The 20,483-nt window shown below is 49.8% G+C and overlaps 8 protein-coding genes across 8 annotated transcripts; 3 read left to right on the forward strand and 5 right to left on the reverse strand.

Moving 5' to 3' along the window:
- Window positions 1-998: 998 nt before the first annotated feature.
- ASPGLDRAFT_78730 (uncharacterized protein) lies at window positions 999-2,682 on the forward strand. Its single transcript, XM_022549979.1, has 2 exons — window positions 999-1,232; window positions 1,292-2,682. Exons 1-2 carry the CDS (start codon window positions 1,165-1,167, stop codon window positions 2,496-2,498), a joined length of 1,275 nt encoding a protein of 424 aa, XP_022406274.1. The 5' UTR covers window positions 999-1,164; the 3' UTR covers window positions 2,499-2,682.
- Window positions 2,683-3,944: 1,262 nt separating this feature from the next.
- On the reverse strand, window positions 3,945-5,948 carry ASPGLDRAFT_270536 (uncharacterized protein). The gene is made up of 5 exons (XM_022543625.1): window positions 5,363-5,948; window positions 4,839-5,308; window positions 4,667-4,784; window positions 4,440-4,618; window positions 3,945-4,388 (listed from the first exon to the last, which is right to left on the reverse strand). Exons 1-5 carry the CDS (start codon window positions 5,747-5,749, stop codon window positions 3,959-3,961), a joined length of 1,584 nt encoding a protein of 527 aa, XP_022406275.1. The 5' UTR covers window positions 5,750-5,948; the 3' UTR covers window positions 3,945-3,958.
- Window positions 5,949-6,053: 105 nt separating this feature from the next.
- ASPGLDRAFT_270802 (uncharacterized protein) lies at window positions 6,054-7,330 on the reverse strand. Its single transcript, XM_022543630.1, has 3 exons — window positions 7,315-7,330; window positions 7,042-7,255; window positions 6,054-6,992 (listed from the first exon to the last, which is right to left on the reverse strand). Coding segments are annotated over exons 1-3 (1,059 nt in total). The 5' UTR covers window positions 7,316-7,330; the 3' UTR covers window positions 6,054-6,148.
- A 1,606-nt stretch (window positions 7,331-8,936) lies between these two features.
- Window positions 8,937-11,506, reverse strand: ASPGLDRAFT_41633 (GMC family oxidoreductase). Its single transcript, XM_022545453.1, has 8 exons — window positions 11,263-11,506; window positions 11,050-11,203; window positions 10,734-10,987; window positions 10,635-10,678; window positions 9,902-10,578; window positions 9,439-9,850; window positions 9,200-9,381; window positions 8,937-9,133 (listed from the first exon to the last, which is right to left on the reverse strand). The coding sequence occupies exons 1-8, from the start codon at window positions 11,403-11,405 to the stop codon at window positions 9,002-9,004; spliced, it is 1,998 nt and encodes a 665-aa protein (XP_022406277.1). The 5' UTR covers window positions 11,406-11,506; the 3' UTR covers window positions 8,937-9,001.
- An 852-nt stretch (window positions 11,507-12,358) lies between these two features.
- On the reverse strand, window positions 12,359-13,502 carry ASPGLDRAFT_270882 (pre-mRNA-splicing factor SPF27 family protein). Its single transcript, XM_022543632.1, has 3 exons — window positions 13,225-13,502; window positions 12,560-13,153; window positions 12,359-12,502 (listed from the first exon to the last, which is right to left on the reverse strand). Exons 1-3 carry the CDS (start codon window positions 13,259-13,261, stop codon window positions 12,492-12,494), a joined length of 642 nt encoding a protein of 213 aa, XP_022406278.1. The 5' UTR covers window positions 13,262-13,502; the 3' UTR covers window positions 12,359-12,491.
- A 305-nt stretch (window positions 13,503-13,807) lies between these two features.
- On the forward strand, window positions 13,808-16,131 carry ASPGLDRAFT_21700 (neutral/alkaline ceramidase; the record flags this gene model as incomplete). Its single annotated transcript, XM_022543117.1, has 2 exons — window positions 13,808-13,995; window positions 14,049-16,131. The coding sequence occupies 2 exons, from the start codon at window positions 13,808-13,810 to the stop codon at window positions 16,129-16,131; spliced, it is 2,271 nt and encodes a 756-aa protein (XP_022406279.1).
- Window positions 16,132-16,741: 610 nt separating this feature from the next.
- ASPGLDRAFT_31297 (uncharacterized protein) lies at window positions 16,742-17,809 on the forward strand (the record flags this gene model as incomplete). Its single annotated transcript, XM_022544040.1, has 1 exon — window positions 16,742-17,809. One exon carries the CDS (start codon window positions 16,742-16,744, stop codon window positions 17,807-17,809), a length of 1,068 nt encoding a protein of 355 aa, XP_022406280.1.
- A 121-nt stretch (window positions 17,810-17,930) lies between these two features.
- Window positions 17,931-20,474, reverse strand: ASPGLDRAFT_162169 (uncharacterized protein). Its single transcript, XM_022542507.1, has 3 exons — window positions 20,213-20,474; window positions 18,541-20,157; window positions 17,931-18,490 (listed from the first exon to the last, which is right to left on the reverse strand). Exons 1-3 carry the CDS (start codon window positions 20,270-20,272, stop codon window positions 18,149-18,151), a joined length of 2,019 nt encoding a protein of 672 aa, XP_022406281.1. The 5' UTR covers window positions 20,273-20,474; the 3' UTR covers window positions 17,931-18,148.
- Between the last annotated feature and the right edge of the window lie 9 nt (window positions 20,475-20,483).

Genomic DNA, 20,483 nt, shown 5'->3' on the forward strand with positions numbered 1-20,483 from the left:
GGATAATAAAAAAATCCTAAGTAAGGGCCCGTCCCGTGGCATTTTACAAACAAGAGCATATACGAGCAGTGACAAACTTCACCCCACCCCCAGGGACCCATCAAAATAGTCGTATCACAACCTCGTTCCCTGGGACAGAGTGCTAGGGATGCTTGTAGAGAGGGCATTACCTACAGCCATACGTACTGAATGGAAGAACGGAGCAGAGGCCGGTGGCGAAAAGAGGGGAGGAAAAGTAAAGTTTGGCACGAATGGCGAGATTTGTCAATTTGGCAGTGACAGGCCAGACCCTGCCAGAGCCATGCAGATCCCGCATCTCGTTTAGATACGAGGAGTAGGGAGAGGGGGCGTTCCGTAGAGAGGGTACGAGTGTGGTAGGGGAATGCGAGAGGGTTACCCAGGGTAGGGTAGGGTTAGGTGCTGACAGACACATGGGAGGTTCTGCAACATAACACAGAAATAAAACTTGCAGACAAAACGAAACGAGACCCTGAAGAACCAGATCGACTAGGTATTCCTCGCATCTTTGTTCCATGGGAAATCCCGTAGTTGTGGCAAGTACTAGTAAGTAGCATCCTAGAGAGGTGACTTTCCTAATCCGGCGACTCTGCAACGTGACTTCCTAGGCAACTTGCCCTTCCATCCGCCTTCTACTTCTTCACCCCTAACCAGTTTATTTTTTCTCTATGTAACCTCCATATATTCCCCATATTCTTCAGGACACAGTTATTCGCACGATACAGCGCCCCTCTCCCCTCCCAGTCTAGATCAGTTCTCTTCTCATTTTGGCCTCTCCGCCGTGGCAAACCGTACACTGTTTCCATGGTTCCAGCCCTCACATCGACCTAACCTAGCCCTCTTTCCGTGGGTCTGTACAGGCTGGAAGTAGTAGTACTTGGCGCACCTTTCTTTCTTTCTTTTTTTTTTTTTTTTTTTTTTTTTTTTTTTTTTCTCCTCGGCTTGACAGCTAGCTGCCTTGTCGCCAGGCGGTGGTGCAGGGTTTATAAAGTTGCAGGGTTGCCTTTCTGCCTCTGTCTGCCCCTCTATTTTGGATACGCACATTCTGCACATTCTTCTTCTCTATATATTTCTCCTTCTACCTCGCCTTTTTATTGCACTATCATCATATGCATTTTCTTCAATAGCAGCATACGAGATTCCATCATGCCTTCACCTGACTTGGATTTGGATGTGTCTCCTATTCCCCGTTCGCGGGAGGAGAACCAGGAACGGTACGTCGTTGCACAAGCCAGGATGTGATACTTCTGGACCGTTGTGCTAATCCTTGCAGTGCTTTTATCGCGGCGTCCCGACGCAAAGACCGCAGCCTCGATGCTAGGTTGGAATCGGCCAATCGTGCCTCCATGTTACACAAGAAGCGTACCGGGAAGAGCCTGCACATCACCAAGGACATAGTCGAGAAAGAGGCCATGTACGAAGAGGTCGATGAGCGGTACCAAGAGAAACGCATTCGCATGCTGCAGGCTCAGAACATGCAGATCGAGGAACAGCTCAATCGCCAGCTTTTGACTGCGTTGGCTGTTCGCAACCATCGGGGCTCGACGTCCTCGGCCTCGTCAGCTACGACCAATTCTGTGACTTCTGCTTCTCCTAAACCACTTGCTTCGCATCAAAATTTTAGACGGGCCACGAGCATGGCGCCACGATCCTCGATTGATGAGGTGCGCAAGATGAGTCTGGACTTGTCGAGTGTGCGCTCGTCTGTTTCGGAGGGAATGCAGACGGGAGCATTGAACAGTCCTATGATTATGGAGAACAGCTATACGATGTCACCGGGTTACGATACTATCGCGTCTCCGCAGCACACTCAGCCTGAGTGGTATAATCAGGTGCCCGCGTATGTCCAGCAGACACAGTGGCCTCAGCAATGGACGGGATTCCAGCCCCAGCAAGAGCAGCCGCACGTCATGCAGGATTATATCTCTCAGATGCCAATGAACGTTGCTGCGACACGGCCGTTCAGAGATCGATTTGCATCTGCTCCAGAGATTCCATTGCACGGCATGCCTACGAACTCTTTATCATTGATGTCTACCGCTCATGCTCCGGCGCCAGCGCAACAAGAGCAATCGGTACAGCGATCACAACATAGCCGCGTGCAATCTGAACCGAACATGTCGATGGCGATGATGATGCACAACCTCCAGCAGCAGCAGGCGCAATCACAGCAGCCGATTTCCAAGCCCGCATCGCCCAAAACGCAACCCACACCAGACGCCTACTCGTCGCCCAGCACACCACCGCAGTCACCCAGGACGACCAGTGTCAGTGTGGGAACGATGGGAGTATCACAGCCAGACGCGGAGACGCTGGGCAAGAATGACGAGGGAATTCTATTTGCGCAAGGACTGGATCCAGACTTTGATGAGTTCAGTCAGTTTGCATTGGGACTGGGGACTACCACGGAACTATCGGAGCGGGAGCCATTCGGGTTTGAAGACTTTGTAACCCTGGATGATTTTACAGCTGCTGCATGATTTTGATTCATTTTTACTACGATTGTTTTATGGTTATGTCTATTGGCTATGACTGTATTATGGGACTATTGGATGGGATGGGAATAATACCCCTGGCGTTTTGATGTTATTATTACCTAGCTTTTGCCGTGTATGTACTTACGAGCAACGAGAGAATAAAATTTAATTTAATGTTGCACTCGCGTCTGAAGAGAAAAACCCCGCATTCTAACCTTGATAATATGCATCGGCCATGATTCGATGTCATGGTTTGTACAGCCCTGTGGTCGCTGATTGGCCGGCTATTCCACCCAGTCATAGACCCACTTATAACTCATTGCGACAGTAGGATTGGCTATCTCTAGCCAGTCCTACCTAGAATAGTTAAACCTTAGTTTACAGTGAACCAATCATTCTACAAATCGCGCAAATCACCTGCAGCCCACTGATCCACATAATCAAAACATGCAGCTATGTACAGACTGCTCTTAGGTGAGTTAATAGGGTTTAGTTAGTTACCTCTCAGGGTTCATTATGTGAGGGATATAACTTACTGAGGCGATGTAACTCAGCCAAGAGGGGGGAAGTTAGTTCAGTTGGCACCTGTCACTAGTCATGTTACTTTTGTTTTTACTGGATGTCGTTGGTTTAGTTGGGCGATAGTTGTGTGTGTCTAGTACAGTTGAATTCGGAAGGTCTATGCTATCAGATAGTGTTAGTATCTTCTAGACCTGTTCTATTTGTTTATCTAACTATCAAAGCACGCATGCCCTACCACAGACACCATAGATATGGGGTACATACTTTGTACATACAGTGGAACTACTTCGTACACAATTCCAAATAGTTACCCAAACCATCTTACATAACCCCCTCTACAAGCCGACAGACCTTGACTCGGTCCTCCCCGGCGATAACAGTGCCCACAGCAATCCCTACCCGATATGTACCCTGCCACAGCCCCTCCATCGATCTGTGCGTGTGTGAATCACCCAAACCCACTGGTCCTTGACGTTCCCACTGTCCGTGCCCAGGTGGCTAACCATGGGTGGTAGGGCTGGAACCGTTGGGTAAGGCGGGCCAGACTGATTACTCAGCATGAGTAAGAGGCGACACTGGTGAGTTAGGGAACTGGCTAGCTGGCAGGGTTGTTGGTGTCGGTGTCGGTGTCGGTGTTTCCGGGGGTGAGGATTGGCTGAGTAGTTGCAGGAACTTGAGCTCAGATCCGTCAGGTACAAAGTATTGTATAATATCCATTCTTAGCTATGCTATGCTATGCATGTATGTATGTACTATGGGGGGGGGTGGGTTACTGTTATCTCCACCGAGATCTGCCGAGTTCTACATCACTGGCCAAGATCGATTGATCGTAATAATCCCCATTTCTGTACGTATATGCAGACAGACGCGTACACAACTTTACCATATCATCTGTGAAGAACTGTTGCCCTGAAACGCAAAGGGCGAAAGAAAAATGCAAATCAAAAACCTCGGCTGAACAACTCACGCCCCAACTCTCCGCTCCGCCGGACACTCATGCTAGAACTACTGCTCCGTCGGCGATGCGCGCGACTCTCCATAGGATCGGCCGGGCTTAACCCGCTGGCCCGTGCTTGTAGATTGAGAATATCCGTCAAGCTTACCACGCCCAGCAATCGGCCCGACAGGCGTGCTCCCGGTAGTGCTGATGCAGGAATTGATGTTGCTAGTGTGGCTGATCCCGGCTGTGGTGATAAGTGGGGACTCGGCAAGTGTGGGTTGCTGCTAGGGTTTGTCAATTGATTCGGCTTTGGCGATGTGGGCGGAGACACCGCTGGGTTTGGTGCTGTGTTGGGCACAAGATGAGTTGCTGAATGTGACGGTGTCGAAGGTCCGGATGATGCTGGGGAGAGCGGGTCCGTCACCCACAATCTGTACAACATTAGATTTTGCATAGTTGGATAGGGAATCATGGATGCTTACCGATGTGATTTGGTAGCCACCACCTTCGCCACCGTATGTGCAAGGGTCGAACTAGGATCCACATGGAAGACCGGAAAAGAATCCTGGCCATCGATCAAACCTCTTGTAGACAAAACCACTGAGACAAAATGTGTGCACGTGTTGTGCAGGAGAGGGAGTGACGAGGATCGAGTCAAAAGCTACACTCGTTAAAGACTCGTCAAAAATATAAGAACATATGCACATACCTTGACGTCTGTCGCGGAGATATTGCCCACTACGTTGAAATGGTTGTCAACCACTGCGACGGATGAGATGCCCTCCTCGTACATCAACCGCAGGGCTTCACTAAGCGGCCGGTCTGCACTATTTATAATTAGCACAGCTGTACAGCATGCGAGAAAAGTAAACAGGACTCACTTGATTGAAAGCACAGCTCGCGACCCTATTCCCAAATCTCCCAGGGAACTCGGATACAGTTGTTCGACTGTTGGAAACGTGCGACCATTCTCCCACAGAAACTTGACCAACCGGAACTGGCTAAAGATTCCCACCACCTCGTTATTATTGTTCTCGTTCACCACTACAACACGATGCACGCCACCCCCAAACGTCTCCACGGCACTCATCACGTTGGCCGTCGCGGGCAATGTCGTCATCGGCTCCTTCTTGCCCAGATCCTTCACATCTCGCAGTGGTATCTTGCTTCCTTCCTGAGCTTTCCGTGCTAATTCCCCATATAGTCCAAGTAGCTCTTCGTTGGGTTCTGTCAGTCCCGCCGCTAGCAGGAGGTATGCGTTAAGGTCGGAAAAGTCGAATGTGCCCACGGCGGACTTGTGTTCAGGTGTCTCGCGAATCAGCAGTACCGCAATGTTGGAGTCAATCAACGCCTATCCATATGCTGTCAGTATCTCCCAGAGCAGAAGCCAAGAAGGACTGCTTACATCGGTTGCTTCCTCAATCCCCGTATCGACCTCCACAAACTTCAGATCCTCCGGACTAACCAACTCTCCAATCGAAATATGTCTCCAGTCACGACCAGCAAAACTGGTATTTGGATTGTTTGGAACAGGTGGGTTATCAATAAGACTCAAGACTCCGGCGTTAGTGATCGATGGCTGACGGCGTGACCTCGGGGATCCAGGCGCGCGAAGAGTCTCGCTGAAGCTCTGTCGATGCGAATGGTTTGTCGAGATATGTGAGCGTCGAGCGGACTGGTTTCGTATGCCAGAAGTCCGCGAGTCGATGCTGGATGGCGGAGATACGACAGCGGAGGAGCCATTGGAGCTGCCAGCAGCGGCAGCATCGAGCGATTGGCGTGGACTCGCCATGGCAGTCTGTCTGCAAGGGAGATAATTTCTATCTCAGTCAGAGAATAAGCTGGATAATCTCAGTCGTTCACAATGCGCCAAACGGACAGCGTAGTGATTGAAGCCGAAAGGGAATCATGGAGGCGGCAGGCAACGTTGCGGGGGAGCTGCGGCGGTGGCTGATTGGTGGCTGTCCGCTGGCCAATAAACACGCGGCCAACACACCTCATCACGACGCAGCTGAGTTTTGTAGAGTATATAACAGAGTATAATAGTATTGTTTCAAGCACAGGCGTGATTTTTAGCTCTGATAAGGTGTTCTGAGCCAGTGGTCGAGACGCTGAGGATTCAAGGGCTATTGTATGCTTGGTCCGCCGACTTTATGTCACCTTACGTCATACAGCCAACAATCGTCATTGCTTACAGAAACTCCTGCAAGACGCTGTCGAGGTTCCTCCCCTTGTGCTCTCGCATTGTCGCTCTGCTGTGCTTTCCAGGTACTTTCTGTCTCTTGGCAGCGGGTTCGGATGTCCCCTGTTGTTCCGGGTGACCTCGTCGTACCAAGTAAATAGTATCAAACGATGGCGTATTGGTTGACCGGCGCATTTCCCGGCCAATCTGGAAGCTGAGGATGGGGACATCGGGTGCTTTCGTATCTTCATTGTCGGTGAAGCTAGCCCTGTAGCACCCGTAAAGCTTATCATGTGCAGCATCGGAATCGTCATCATCAATTGGAATGTCCACCGGTTGCCACCCTTCGATTGCTTTGCTGCTCTTTCTGTAAAGACGGGCAACGTTCGGGCAATCACATATGACAAGCAGACGCAACGACGGAAACGATCTTAAAAATCGCAAAATAACCGGTGACACCTGCTTCTGATGCGAGATCCTGACAACCCTCAGATGCGCAAATGCACCGGACGCTGCCAGATCACTCCACGTCCGGACAATCCTATCATTAAGCGCCGTCATTGGCAAATAAGTCTCATTGGAAAAATTTTCCAGCTCGGATGATGTATTGAGCTCCAGCGCGACGAGGTTCTTGACATTGGCGATCTCCACTAGTTCCGGGACACTTGCGAATGAGGTGAATAGGGTCAATGCGACGCCCCAATGCAGAGTGTCACTCTTAATTTGATTCAGATAATCTCGCATTGGCATACGAGGCCCTTCGATTTTCATGAGACGGTACCGAGAGATCTCTCGGTATTGGGAGGGATATGCTGTCACCAATAGTTTCCACATGTAGAACGTTCTCTTTTTGCTGTAGACGAGTCAATGAATTGAACTGAATTTATGCGAAGGCAACTTACCTCTTTCCAAGACAATCCCAGAGATACTTCGCAATCGTCCACGGAACATTAGCAAACAGTTCCGGCGTCAAAATACTCTGGTCAGAGAGTGTCTGTCGCATTGCAGAATGTTTGAGTGATGGAGAACCAGATTCGCTGGTCTCCTCCCATCCTATTGTCAGATAGGGATTCTCATGGACCCAGGAAGGGCCTCTCGGCCCTTTTGAAGGTGCCACTGCTAAAGACATCGGGAATATGCTGTTCTGATTATAATGGCTGGGGTTGTCGGGAGGCTTGCATTGAAGCCGAAAAGTTATACAGCAAAAAGCTTTGAATTCGTCTCGATTGTACAAACTACAATCTCACAATCTCACACCCTTCGCGTTTGACAAATCGGAGAAATAAGCGACGCGACACGTGATTGGTCGAATATGGAATTCAGCATTTCTCTCGCTTTTTAGCATTTGTTCAATTCAGAGTCCTCTAGAAATTGATCTGATTGAAAAAGGATGTTCTAACTTTGAAGACCAATTGACATCGAGCGTTTCAATATCCCCCACTACATGAGTACAGTACAGCATTGACAAGACACAGCACACATTTGGTAGAACTGATACGCATCAAAATCATGCCTTGAGCGTGGACAACCGTCCTCCGATGAGAACAGACCCGGCAGGCAAATGATCCCTCTCAAATCAAGAACTTTTGATGCTCCGCGAGATTGCAAGATATACTAGCTTCGGAACAGCGACTTAAGGAGCTCCGGATTGTGAAGTCCAGAATAATATACGGCGTAGTCCTCCATCATACTAGCTGTCACGACATAGGTCCCTTGCTCGATCAAAAGCTCATGTGTTCTTTCAATCTGTAGTGGTTCCAAAGAAGCTCGAATCGGCGATTGTGGTCAACTCATAGTTGGCGCTTTCACTGAGTGGTTGCGCTTAGCGTCAGCCAGCATACAAGCGAATATAATGAGCACTTCAGGTCCACCATACTCTGCCTTAACTCTATGGCATCTTTTGGTGGCGTAACTACTCAAGGTCACAGAGTAGAAAGATCGATAAGATCTTTTTGATATTGATCCTCTAATGGTGATGAACGGCTGGCGGAAGCCCTTGGTCGAGCTGCAATGTCTCCCCGGAAGGTATCTCTGGTCAGATGTGAGTTCAAGAGTGTCGCGAAGTCATGAATTCGTTCAACATAACCGAACAGTACCGTAACAAATGAAAATTAAACCAGGACATGTACTCACTAGTGGTACATGCCACTCGGAAAATGTAACAACCAGCTTTCCCAATTCTCTACGTGCAACCATCCGTTGCGCCAGGCTATATCCAGCTTTCCATGTAGGGTCTCCAAGGCAAAACATTCAGTCCACGTGCATCGGACTGAACACAAATAGGGATTGAAGGAGAAAATACTAAAAACGTGAGTGCTATTCAAACTTACCAAAGTATTTCTGAGAGTCCCTCTTGAACCGTGTCGAGCATACGGTCTTGTTTCCTGTTTAGAGAACTCGGTTCATGGAGTATCAAGGCACACTGCTTGTAGATTCAATGCTGTCTCGCTGATAATTGGCATATGTGCGAAATCAACTGATACCGTTCCATGATTTTAAGTAGATGGCGGCAGCCCAAAAAACAGCAAATCCGGTTCTTGGTTCTGCGGTTGAGGACTGGCAGAAGGATGTCACTGCAAAGAGATCTAGTAGTGAATGAAGGTAATGGAAAGAGTGTACTGCAGTGTGGATGTGTATAAACGGGTATGTCATGGTTCTTGATAGAAGGTTACTTTCAAGCGAATGTTCTAATGCAGAAGAGAAAAGGAAATCGAGTATTTCAATATCAAGAAAGATTTACCATACATAATATGAACTGAATATACCACAGATAACACAGAAAACAAATAAACCAGGGAAAAAAAAAAAAAAAAAGGCATCAAAAGCATAGCATTCAGAAAAACACGTCCCACCATTGACTCTTTACAGGCGTGCCAGGTTCACGACTTCTCCCGGAGCATGATAAGTAGGCACTCTCATCTCCAAAGCAGAACCAGAGTATCCCAGATCCTCCGCGGTGAGAACCGCACATTTCTCGCCGATGAGTAGAGCAGTCTGGTAGAGAATCAAGTTAGCCAAGTCCAAAAATAAGAAGACAAGTAAGAAGATTAGGGGACGTACGCTAAACGTGTTGCAGCCCACGTTATCTGGACAGATAGACAGATCGCAGACCTTGAGGCCTTTCACGCCGTGGACGTTGAGACGCTCATCGACAACACCGTGCTTGACGAACGAGTTGCCCTCTCTGGGTGCCATGCTGCAAGTACCCAGCGAGTGCCATGTGGTTTCGACGTGACGTTGAACTATGAGAATTAGTATTGAACAACAAATTAAGTATAAAGAAGTTTGGCAAGACTCACCCCATTTCTCAATCTGCTCGAGATCATCCGCACTATAATCAAGCGGTGCTCGTGTCTCCTGCTTGTGAGAGTTGAGGAAAGTCGACGCAGGCTGCTCTCCCGGTCCCAGAGGATGGGACCAAGAACCATGTTGAATGCCAGCTGAATGGTGATTCGGTCCGGCATAGGCATTGGTCGTCGCAAGATCGAGGTCAAATGCGCGAGCCGGAGAGTTGTATTTGAAGTGAGGGTGCATGCCAGTCACCTCTCCTGCATACGCATTCATACGGCGAGCTGTCTCTCGGGACTTGATGTAGCCCCAGACCATGGGAGCCATGTCACGTTTGTCGTTCATGAAACCGGCATCGAAGTCCGGGTTCTCGTAGGGGTCTGAGGATTGGATATGGGTGAATCCACGAGAGAATGGGTATTCCTGTGCATTTCGTTAACCAAGAAATAATTCAAAGGTAGTCCTTCCACTTACCAAGAAATGGAACATGGTGAAGAACTTGCCCGGTGGCATGAGCATGTGATCACCGAACCATCCTGAAATGATCGAATAATGCATAACAGGCTTGTCCGGCTTATCCTTGAAGTAGGACTCCCATCCTTTCACAAAATCAGATGTAGGCCACCTCTTCATCTCCTCCAGTTCCTGCTGAGTCGGTCTAATCTTCACACCAGCATCAATACCATTCGTGGCTAGAGGACCAGTGCCCTTCAGGTTCCACTCGTCATAGACCTTCTTCTGAACTTCAGGGTCTCCCCGGATAAAGTCATCAAACGACTCAGTTTCAGGCTTAGCCCTGTACACAGAGAATGTAAGGTAGTGATCCTGGAAATTGCGGCCCACGCCCGGCAGGTCCACAATCGGCTTGACTCCAACTGCGCGGAGCTTCTCAGGATCACCAATTCCAGATCTTTGAAGGACGAGGGGAGAGCTCATAGTACCGCTGCTGACAATGATCTGCTTACGGGCTCTGAAGATCTTGCGGGGTGGGTTACGACCGTCCAAAGGCTTGGTTGGGATCGTTGCGACTCCGACTGCCCTGCCGTCTTCGATGATGACCTTGTCCACTTTGGTGTTGCACTTCAAGTGCAGGTTGGAATGCCTGCTTCGAGTGCTGTGGACGTATGCATGAGCAGCGTCACTTCGACGGCCTAGAGAAATCGTTAGCGACTTCTCCTCCAGTGTATAGAGAAAAAAGGTTCCTTACCAGTATCACGGTTGATCCACTTCAACCAATGTTCAGAACCGTGGCTATACAGACAGTTAGTCAACGGACAGTCAGACATCCCTCTCCGGAGCAATTTACCCAGTTTTGAGATCCTGCAGGTCATCCGTGACCGGGATGTCAAGAGACTCCGCTGCACGAAGAAAGTCCTGCATAACAGGGTACGTATAGTTCCCAAAAGAGACCTTAATGGGGCCATCGAAACCGTGAAGCTCTCTATTGTTGCAAGCACGTTGGTAAGTCTCGTGCTTTCTCATCAAAGGCAAGAGCTCCTTTGTACGCCATCCCTTTGCCTGCCAGTCATCGTAGTCCGAAGCAGAAGCCCGAGTATACATCTGCAGGTCCAGTTAGTGGACTGACCGACTGGAATTACTTCCTTTGCAAAATGATATCTCACCATGAAGTTGACCGAGCTACCACCTCCAAGAATATTTGCACATGGAACAATAGCTTTCCGACCGTCAAGATACTCCGATGGTCGAGAGTGATAGAATGAAGCGGTCTTCGAGTCCAGCTTCATGTTCCGGGGGTAGATACCGGGGCGGTAGATCCTAAGATACAGACAGCGGTTAATAAACGCCATTGCTCAAGACAATTGGTATATGCTCACCATGGATTGTTCAAGTTATCTTCACCAGCCTCAATCAAGAGAACCGAGAGGTTATGGTCGAGGTTGGCTAGACGGCCGGCTGGTACGCAGCCGGCGCTGCCACCACCGCAGATGATGATATCCACCTCTTCGGGGATGGTCATGGTGCTCGTGGCTATTTTTGGATCCAAGAAGTTGAAACGAATGCAGTACAAGCGATGAGAGGCGTTCAAGGACCGTTATATAGCAGTACTCAGGGATTGACGTACCCCGCGCGACAAGTGATGCAAAATGCAAAGAGATATTAACCAGAATATCCAACCATAGACTGACAACTGGACAGCGGCCGGAGTCTGATCGACGGGAGCGCTGAGTACGAATGCCTTTACTTGGCCATGCTTTCCCCGCATTTCAGACGAGAAATCCGGGAAAAATCTACAATTAGGGTAATGTACAGATTACTCGGCATAAAATGACCGGGGACGTGCAAACATACAGTGGAAATTGTGCAGGGGGTTCTGGTGTCACTAGTCTTGTTTGTGGTGGCACACGGAGGTAAACTATAGTACAAAAATAGGGTACGATATAAGCAGGCTCCGTAGAAATTAGCAAGAAGAAGCATCAGTCTATCACGGCACGAATTGAGGACAGAAACAGTCGGGTTTTGAGGTGGAACATTAGGCCGTATATGGATTGACAAGGCCAAAAGGACGAGACGTCTTTCAATGTGACGAATGGCAAATCAAAATCGATAGGGCATGTTTCCGCTGTCTGTAGTGTAAAGTTCCAAACATCTGCATGATTGGCATCGGCCGTATTCCATATTGCGGGGGAACAGTAAAACGGACATCCGTCCCCGCACAAGAATTGGAGCTTTGGCCGGACTGGCAGCTCAACTCTTATTCGCTCTTTCCGAAGATAGACATGGTCACGTAGATCCAATACCCTATATTCTCGTATACAGCGCGTCTTTTCTCGTCCCATATTCCCAGATTACCCTTCTCCGCGCGGACCGCCGGACGCATGCATCCTGCAGCTTCTAGAACTTCACCTATCCCACTGCGTCCTAACTCATCAATCCACTGAGTTTTCGGGGAGAGGATAAAGTACTGTGTCATGCTGTGCCACAACAGTACAAAGAAAAGCGACCAGGTGACATCCATCCAACGACACGGCACCTTGCCCGCAGATAAGAAAAGAACATGTTACGGGGCAGAGAGTATTTGCCATTCTTGACGGCAGATATCTTGTCAACTCCGCACTCGAAGTACTAATGTCAACTGTCATCATGACCGGGACTGTTGCTGGGCAAACTGACGTCGCTGCTCCAGAATTTGCATCCGCAGACCCTCAGAAGCCAACTCCACATCGAGAATAGCTCCAACTCCACGCTTCCAGGATTCCTCCAGACCAATCAGCTCCCCTTTACTGGATTCCTGCGCGATCTTTCTCTGTTTATTGACAGTCTCCGCAGCTTCCTTGGTCTCTGCCAATTCTTTCTCAATGCCACGCAGGATATCCTCCAACTGTGAGTTACCTATCAACCATGCATTCTTGCCATTTTCCTCAAGAAGGGCCAAGTTCTCGTGTCTCATAGACAGATGTGAACTGGCTGTGTAGGCCTTCTGTAATGTCCGGCGCCATTCATCGAGGTCCGGGGTAGAATTTCCCTCCGCATCAGTCTTTCGGGCGGGCGGCTCAGGAGCCTCGTAACGCGATAGGTCGATACCCCCAGTGAGTGGTAATCCGGCTGCCTTGCGCTCCAGCTCTTGTTGCATTAGAGGGGAAAATTGGGGTTCGGGGAAAGCGGGAATGGAGGAGTGGAGAGATGACGCATGATCTGGCGAGAGTTCTGCGGAGATGAGCTTCTCTGCGTTTGCTCGGGCATGCGCAGAAGGCTCATAGTCGATGTCTAAAAGAGATCGAAAATCGTTAGCCAAGGTGTCTACTTTGACGTGCATTCCGCGGATGAGCGTAACTCACAAGGAAGGGAATCGTGCGACTCGTTGATGAGTGTCATTTTGATTTGGGAGTATCAAGTCAATTTATAAGAGCTTCGGCTTTCCCAATTGACAACAACGAAGAAAAGACAACAACGAAGAAAAGACGGCGACGAAGGGCAATGCAGTCTCGACGCGACTGGCGACTGGGAGCTTTTCTTGAACGCTTTCGACGAAGGCGGTGAGACTCCTTGACTAATCATGGTTTCACGTGATTGTTTATCATCGTGACATCGTCTGGATTACGACCACATTCCAAGCTGATCATCTTTTGCTGGAGATTACCCTTGGTAAAGACATCCTTATATATCCTTAAATAGTATCAAACACTTTCAATGAGGCTGCTAATTATCTTACACAGGACTAGCTTTAACCTGACTGTTGTTGCCAAGCCGCGGCCCTAATTCGCTTTGTATAGGTTAGTATTTTGTACTTCCCTCGGTAATCCAGGAAATTTCACGAGAGATCGACTTCTGGAGTACTTCCGGCGTGCGGGGTTTCTCTAATGTGCTCGATTGAGGATTAATTTTTGAACAATGCTCCAGACATCAGCAACTTGCGCAAGGATGTCCAGTCTCAGGATAGGTGTGGTTCTATCCGGGGCGCTTATAGCAGCATTCCTATTATTGCAACTGGTTTTAAGCATCCAAGACCTAAAGCTGCCACTAAAAACCGATGGGAGGAGCTTTGCAGGGAATTCTAGCTCGAATGAGGATGTATTCCTCCTGGGTGCGGGCAAAGCCGATATCACAGGGTACAGCAGCATATTCTGAAACTCTCACTTAATATTTGCTAATGTCTCTTCAGGCCCACCGTTGAATTGGTTTTTAATGGCTTTGCAAACACGAATCAAGTCGGATCTGGTCTTCGACAAAGGATCTACTCTCGTGCGTTTATTGTTGCTAACCCAAGTCATCCGGAAGACACATTTATCTATGTGGTTCTCGACGCATTGACAGGAGATACTGGTATTCGCCATGGCGTGCTCGAGGGCCTCGCGAGCCTTGGTCCAGATTATGCGCGATACAACGAGCGCAATTTGGCATTGACTGGAACGCACTCTCACTCAGGGCCTGGGGCGTGGATGAACTATTTGCTCCCTCAGATTCCTTGTAAGGGGTTTGATAAGCAAAGCCACCAAGCTGTTGTCGACGGTGCTTTATTATCTATTCAACGAGCACACGAGAGCTTAGCTCCAGGGCGCCTCACATTTAGCTCCATTGATCTAGATGCCAACGTCAATAGGAGTCCATACGCGTATGACGCCAATCCCGAAGAAGAAAAAGGACGATACTCGGACAACGTGGACAAGACTATGACTCTCCTGAGATTTGATCGGGAATCGGATGATAAAACCACGGCTATCCTGACTTTCTTTCCCGTGCACGGCACGTCAATGTATAGCAACAACACCCTGGTCACAGGAGATAATAAGGGTGTTGCAGCATGGCTTTTTGAGCGAAGCGCTCGAGACGACGATAGATTCGCCGATGATTTTGTTGCAGGTTTCTCGCAGTCGAATGTCGGCGACACTAGCCCGAATATCTTTGGTGCATGGTGTGAAGACGGATCAGGAGAACGGTGTCGATACGAAGATAGCACTTGTGGCGGAAAAAACAAACTGTGTCAGGGCCGAGGACCGTACTTCCGTGAACAGGATGCGGGTGCCAAGAGCTGTTTTGAGATCGGAAGGCGTCAGTATGCCGCTGCTAGACAGGCATACGAGCAGACAGATGCCGCTGCTACCAAGATCGTTGGAAGCTCCCAAGTCAACTTTTTTCATGTCTACCAGGACCTTTCAAACTATACTTTCCAGTCACCCTTCAATTCCAGCATCTTGGCCACGTGCCCAGCAGCGATGGGTTTCTCCTTCGCTGCTGGTACCACGGATGGATCGGGCCAGTTCGACTTTACGCAAAACAACAGCTCCCCAGCTAAATCCAACCCCCTGTGGCTCGTCGTGCGCGACTTTTTGCATCTACCGTCGGACGACCAAAAGGCTTGTCAAGCCTCCAAGGAAGTTCTCTTTGATATTGGGTCAATGTCTCAACCATATCCATGGGGTCCGAATATCGTGGACATTCAAGTTCTCCGGGTGGGGCAACTTATGATCATTGTCTCGGCCAGTGAAGCCACCACCATGTCTGGTAGGCGCTGGAAGGAAAGCGTTGCGAAATCTTCAAGGGACATACTTTCTATTGCGGATCCTCTGGTGGTTCTCGGTGCTCCTTCGAATAGCTATGCCCACTACGTTACTACCGAGGAAGAATATGGCATCCAACGCTATGAAGGCGCTTCTACTCTTTACGGGCCAAACACACTTGCGGCCTACATTAACCTGACCCTTACATATCTTCCGTATTTAGGAAATTCGTCCCAGGTTATCGGATTGCCTGCGATTCCTTCTGGGCCTAGCCCGCCGGTTAACACTAACAAGTCCTTGAGTTTCATTCCGTCAGTGGTGTTCGATAATGCGCCATTTGGGAAATCATTTGGAGACGTTATTTCATCACCGCTAGATATTGTTTATCGACCTGGTGACACAGTACGAACTTCCTTTGTTGGAGCTAACCCACGGAATAGCCTTCGCCTCGAGTCCACATTTGCAGCGGTTGAAAGGCGAAATTCTGAAACAGGCTCCTGGGAAGCCGTGCGCACTGACAGCGACTGGAATCTTCTCTACCACTGGAAGAGAACAAACACCGTTCTTGGAATTAGCGAAGTGAGCATCGAGTGGCAGATTGAGGACGACTACTACAATCTTGGAAGTCCTAAGCCCTTGGAGAATGGAACCTACCGTATGCGCTACTACGGGGATTCTAGGAGCGTACTGGGCAACATCAAAACATTCGAGGGAACTGGAGAACCGTTTACTGTGGTAGTTGATTAGTCTCTTGCTAGATGTCCGAAATAACACAATCTTTCCGACGCTTCCGCACAAATGACCTATTGAGCTATCTTGATATTGTGTAACTGATGAGCATTATCCCGATCCCTCTGTCGCAGCCACAATCACTGACAGCGACTTTCCACGTGCTATTGGCGCATTCTTGCCGCGCGCGTTCTTTGTGTTTGAATTTCAGCCATTTAAGGCACTTCTCGAGTCTTTGTTCAACGACCCGCAGGATCTTGCGAGACGGCCCTTCCATTTCAACCTCCGCAACCCTGCGGCCTACTTGCAGCCCTCTTCAGAAGTCCGGTAATGTTGTCCTAATATGGTCTGATGATTTTTTGTGCCCGAATTTCCTTTCTTCACATCCATTCAACTTCTACGGACTCGACTCCGGGTCAAGTCTTCTTTCATGATCTCGCATGCTGGTGCTACTTTGTAGCCCAGAAACTGTTCAAAGAAAGTCCTGCTGGGTTTAAAAGAGCATCTCTTTTCAGAATGGGCCTCTTGCGCAATCATTCCATCCTTCCCTTTTATATCCACTCGCCTGCCCCCAAGTGACAGCAGGATATCCCAATTGTGATTATCAATCCTCCACCAACCGAACAAGATGCATTTCGCTCACTTGGCTACGGCCGCCTTTCTATTCGCTCACCCTTCCTCGGCTAGGCCTGTCGACGAACCCTGGAGTACTCTCCTCTCCATCCCTTGGCCATACTGGAACAAAGTTACTGCCGATTTCACTACAGTCGCCGTGAAGCGAGATGCTACACCCACGAACCTTCCGCGAGATGGCCCAGTCCCCGACTCCTACACTGTCGACGGCACCGCCTATTCCTATAACCCCTGGACGCATCCCATTCGCGGCGTCGTACCCACTGACATTCCTGATGCCCATTCTGATGCTGATGCCGATGCTGAGCACCCCACACCCACGAAGCTTCCGCGGGACGGCTTCTGGCCCGAATCCTACACTGTCAGCGGCACCGTCTATCCGTTTGATATTCACACACATGCCATTCGCGACGCTGCCCTGACTGACGCCCCGGATCCCGATCCTGAAGTCTATATTAACACTGATTACATTACATACGACATTCCTCAGCACGCTACCATCACAAAGTTTGGCAAGGTTGTTACGATGGACAACTTCTTCACCCTCGACGGCACCATCTATCCCTGGATCCCCCTCACGAACGCCATCCGCGACGTCGTCCCCACTGACATTCCCGAAGCCGAAAATTATGCTGATGCGTCCCCCTCCGAGCCTCTCTTCGCAGAAGCAAAACCCACCCTCGAGGTTAGGACCGAGGAGGCCCCTTCCAATGAAACCGCCACGCAGACCAGTAAGTTCTTCCCTGAGATCGTGCTGGTGTCGCCTGGTGCCTCGTCTACGGGGACGAAGACTCTCCCTTCCGATTTCTTTGAAGTCCACAGCACTAGCACTAGTAGTGCGAAAAGCGTGATCACTCCGATTGACCTTACGCAGGAAACGGTCATTACGCCGATTGACCCCTGGTGGACTACATCATCGAGCGATCGTGTTGGGACGACGCTCGTCAAGATCGTTGTTACTCACACTGACTACTATGATGAGAAGCTTACTACTACTTCTACGCCTACGACTAGTAGTGTGGTGACTGATATTGGGACTTGGACTAAGACTGTTCCGGTTTAAGGAGAGTCTTTTGGTTTGAACTTTGTTTTCTTTGGTTTTCGTCATGGATTTTGTGTATTGTGTTGTGTTTATGCTGCGCAGGAATTTAACACCAGGTTTATTATATTGCTCTCAGTGCACCACTAGCAGGTATTGTATATCATGCTTTGGAGCTGATATATCCTAATCCAATCCTAAATTTGAATCAATTGAATAATGCATTGCCTAGATCAGAAACCCACCCTAGGAGAATAATATAAAAACATAACCAAGTCATCCATCGTAATGTGAAAACAACAAAAGAAAGACGCAAATAAAAAACCAAGCAAATAACCCAACTCCATACCAAACCGATCCAATTTAAAGCTCCGACAAAACACCCCCGGCCTCCGCAAACTTCTTCTGAAACTCCTTCACACTAGCCCATTGCCTCAGCTCCTCTTCATCTCGATCATGGTCACTCAGATAGCTCATGCTCCGCCCGTACTGCTGCGGACTACTTGCTGTCGTCGCGGGGGCGGATAGACCCTCGAGGCGCATGAGGGTGTCGATGAAGGCGTGGAGGTAGGTTTGTGTTTCGGCCATGGTTAGGGGGTGCGGGCCTGGTGCGGAGGAGTCGGTGGCTGTGTGGTATGGAGAGTGGTCGTCGAAGGTGCCGGGGTAGTTTAGGAGGGTGGAGGCTACTTGGCGGATTTTGGAGGTCTGTTTTGATGTCAGCGAGAAGTCAGAAATAATAGTGGGAGGGGGCTTACAATGCTAACGCCATTAGGCTCCATGTTGATCTCGTTGACAGAACGCAGCAAGACCATGAGATCGCGAATGACCAGCCGGCGTTCCTCCGCCATCATACGACCGATGAAATCAGCCTGCGCATGTGTATACTGCAGCATCGCAATATCCCCCGGTGATTCGCCCTCCAGCTTCACCGTCGACCCTGGGGTCGCAGGGGATCCGTGTTCTAACGGTTTCTGATGCATCATTTTCTGATGAGCCCCGTAAATGTTCCAGTACTTTTCCACCAGGTATGACCGTGTGCCTAGTTGCGAAGCGTAGATGTTCGCCTTCTGAATCTCGTACTGGATGGCGCGACGATCTTGTGCGTCCGGGTCTTCCATGGCGGCTCGGACGGGATCGAACTTGCGCTGTTCTGGACTTACTGGTGTTGCCAGTGTCCATTGGAGGGATAATTCGCGTGGTACATGGGCCAACGCATTTTTGCAATTCTGTAGACACTCCCAGAGTAAGCTTCGTTGTCGCTCATAATCGAAGATCAGACCACTCCCGAATGCAAGTTCCCATGCGTGGAGCGAGTTGTACGAATTGAAAACTCGCACGTTCGCGTTGAACCCCGCCAGACGCGAGACCGTGCTGGGTGGTTGCGGCCCTGCATGCGTCGAGAACAGGAATTCATCATCAATCTCCATAGGCAGAGGAGGGTACCGCTCTGTCGGAGTTTCCGGCGGAAAGTGAGCGCTGATGTCCATGGAGCCCATTTGTTGTAACGTTCGAAATCCCACCAGGGTCGTGTAAAAGAGACGCCGCCCCAATTCCTGCTGGATAATATCGACTTGATACCCATCTGCGAGTGTTGCACCAGCAGCCATTGGATCTAAATCTGGCGAAGCCGGGCTCGTGGGATTGCTGCCAGCTAATCTCGGGGACTGCCGACACAAATCATACACCTGCAACATCGTACGGCATTCCGCTAGATAGGCACGGCAGCGTCGCATATTCCACACATACCCTGCGCAAAGTCCCAGGAAGTAGCTTATGGCCGCGTCATAAACCGTGGCCGTCCGATCGAGGTATCCAGTCCCGCGTGCCTGCACTGCAACATCATGGCACCGCTTGACCAGGGCCATTGAGTGTGGAAATGCAGCCTTTTCAGCTGCCGTCCTTAAATGTTGCTTTGGCCGCCTGGGGAACGACGCGACCAGCGACCCGATCATGCCGGCCAGGAGGGCCAAAAAGGTAGGATTTGTAACATCCTCGCGACGCTCGAATGCTGCGCGAAAGGTAGGTTCGTGCGGTACGGGGACTAACGGATGGATATAGGTGAAGAAATCGTCGATGAGCAATCGTACTGTGGGTAATGGGCATATCGATTCCGCAGACATCCAGGAGGTAGTGGTACTAGTAGGCGGCGGCGGAACTGGCGCTGATGCTATGTCGGAAGTTGAGGGACTGGGCGACGCCGTTGGAGAGCCCACGGAAGCAGTGGCAGCAGATCCTGGGCTTGGGCCCAGTTTCTGTTTCTTAATGGCTTCAGCATGGCGATTCGGGGGACCGCGTCGTCGGCTTGGTCGTTCGTAGGTACACGGAATGTCCAGACTGGCACAGGAGCGACAGGGCGGGCCACTGGTGTCGCACTACGCAATTAATATCATGGCAATCAGAAGAAGAGAGGTATGATGAGAGAGATACCTTGACCTTGCGGATACTGCAGGCATCGCAGGCCTTGCGCAGTCTGGTTTTGCTGTCCATGGAGACGATGACGCAATGGGGGCTATTCCATGCTTCAGGACATGATCAGGGCGATATACTGAGAACGGACAAAGTAGAAGAGAGAAATAGCATTATAAGAAGGATTGAATGTTTAGACAAGGACAGATCCGGGGAGACCGGGGGGTGAGGCTCAAAGGATCAAGGGTTTCCCCAGAGACTTTTCGGTTCTCCGGCGGGGGGGAATGCGGAA

The sequence above is a fragment of the Aspergillus glaucus genome (genome assembly GCF_001890805.1).
Source record: "Aspergillus glaucus CBS 516.65 unplaced genomic scaffold ASPGLscaffold_1, whole genome shotgun sequence".
Classification (NCBI taxonomy): Eukaryota; Fungi; Ascomycota; class Eurotiomycetes; order Eurotiales; family Aspergillaceae; genus Aspergillus; species Aspergillus glaucus.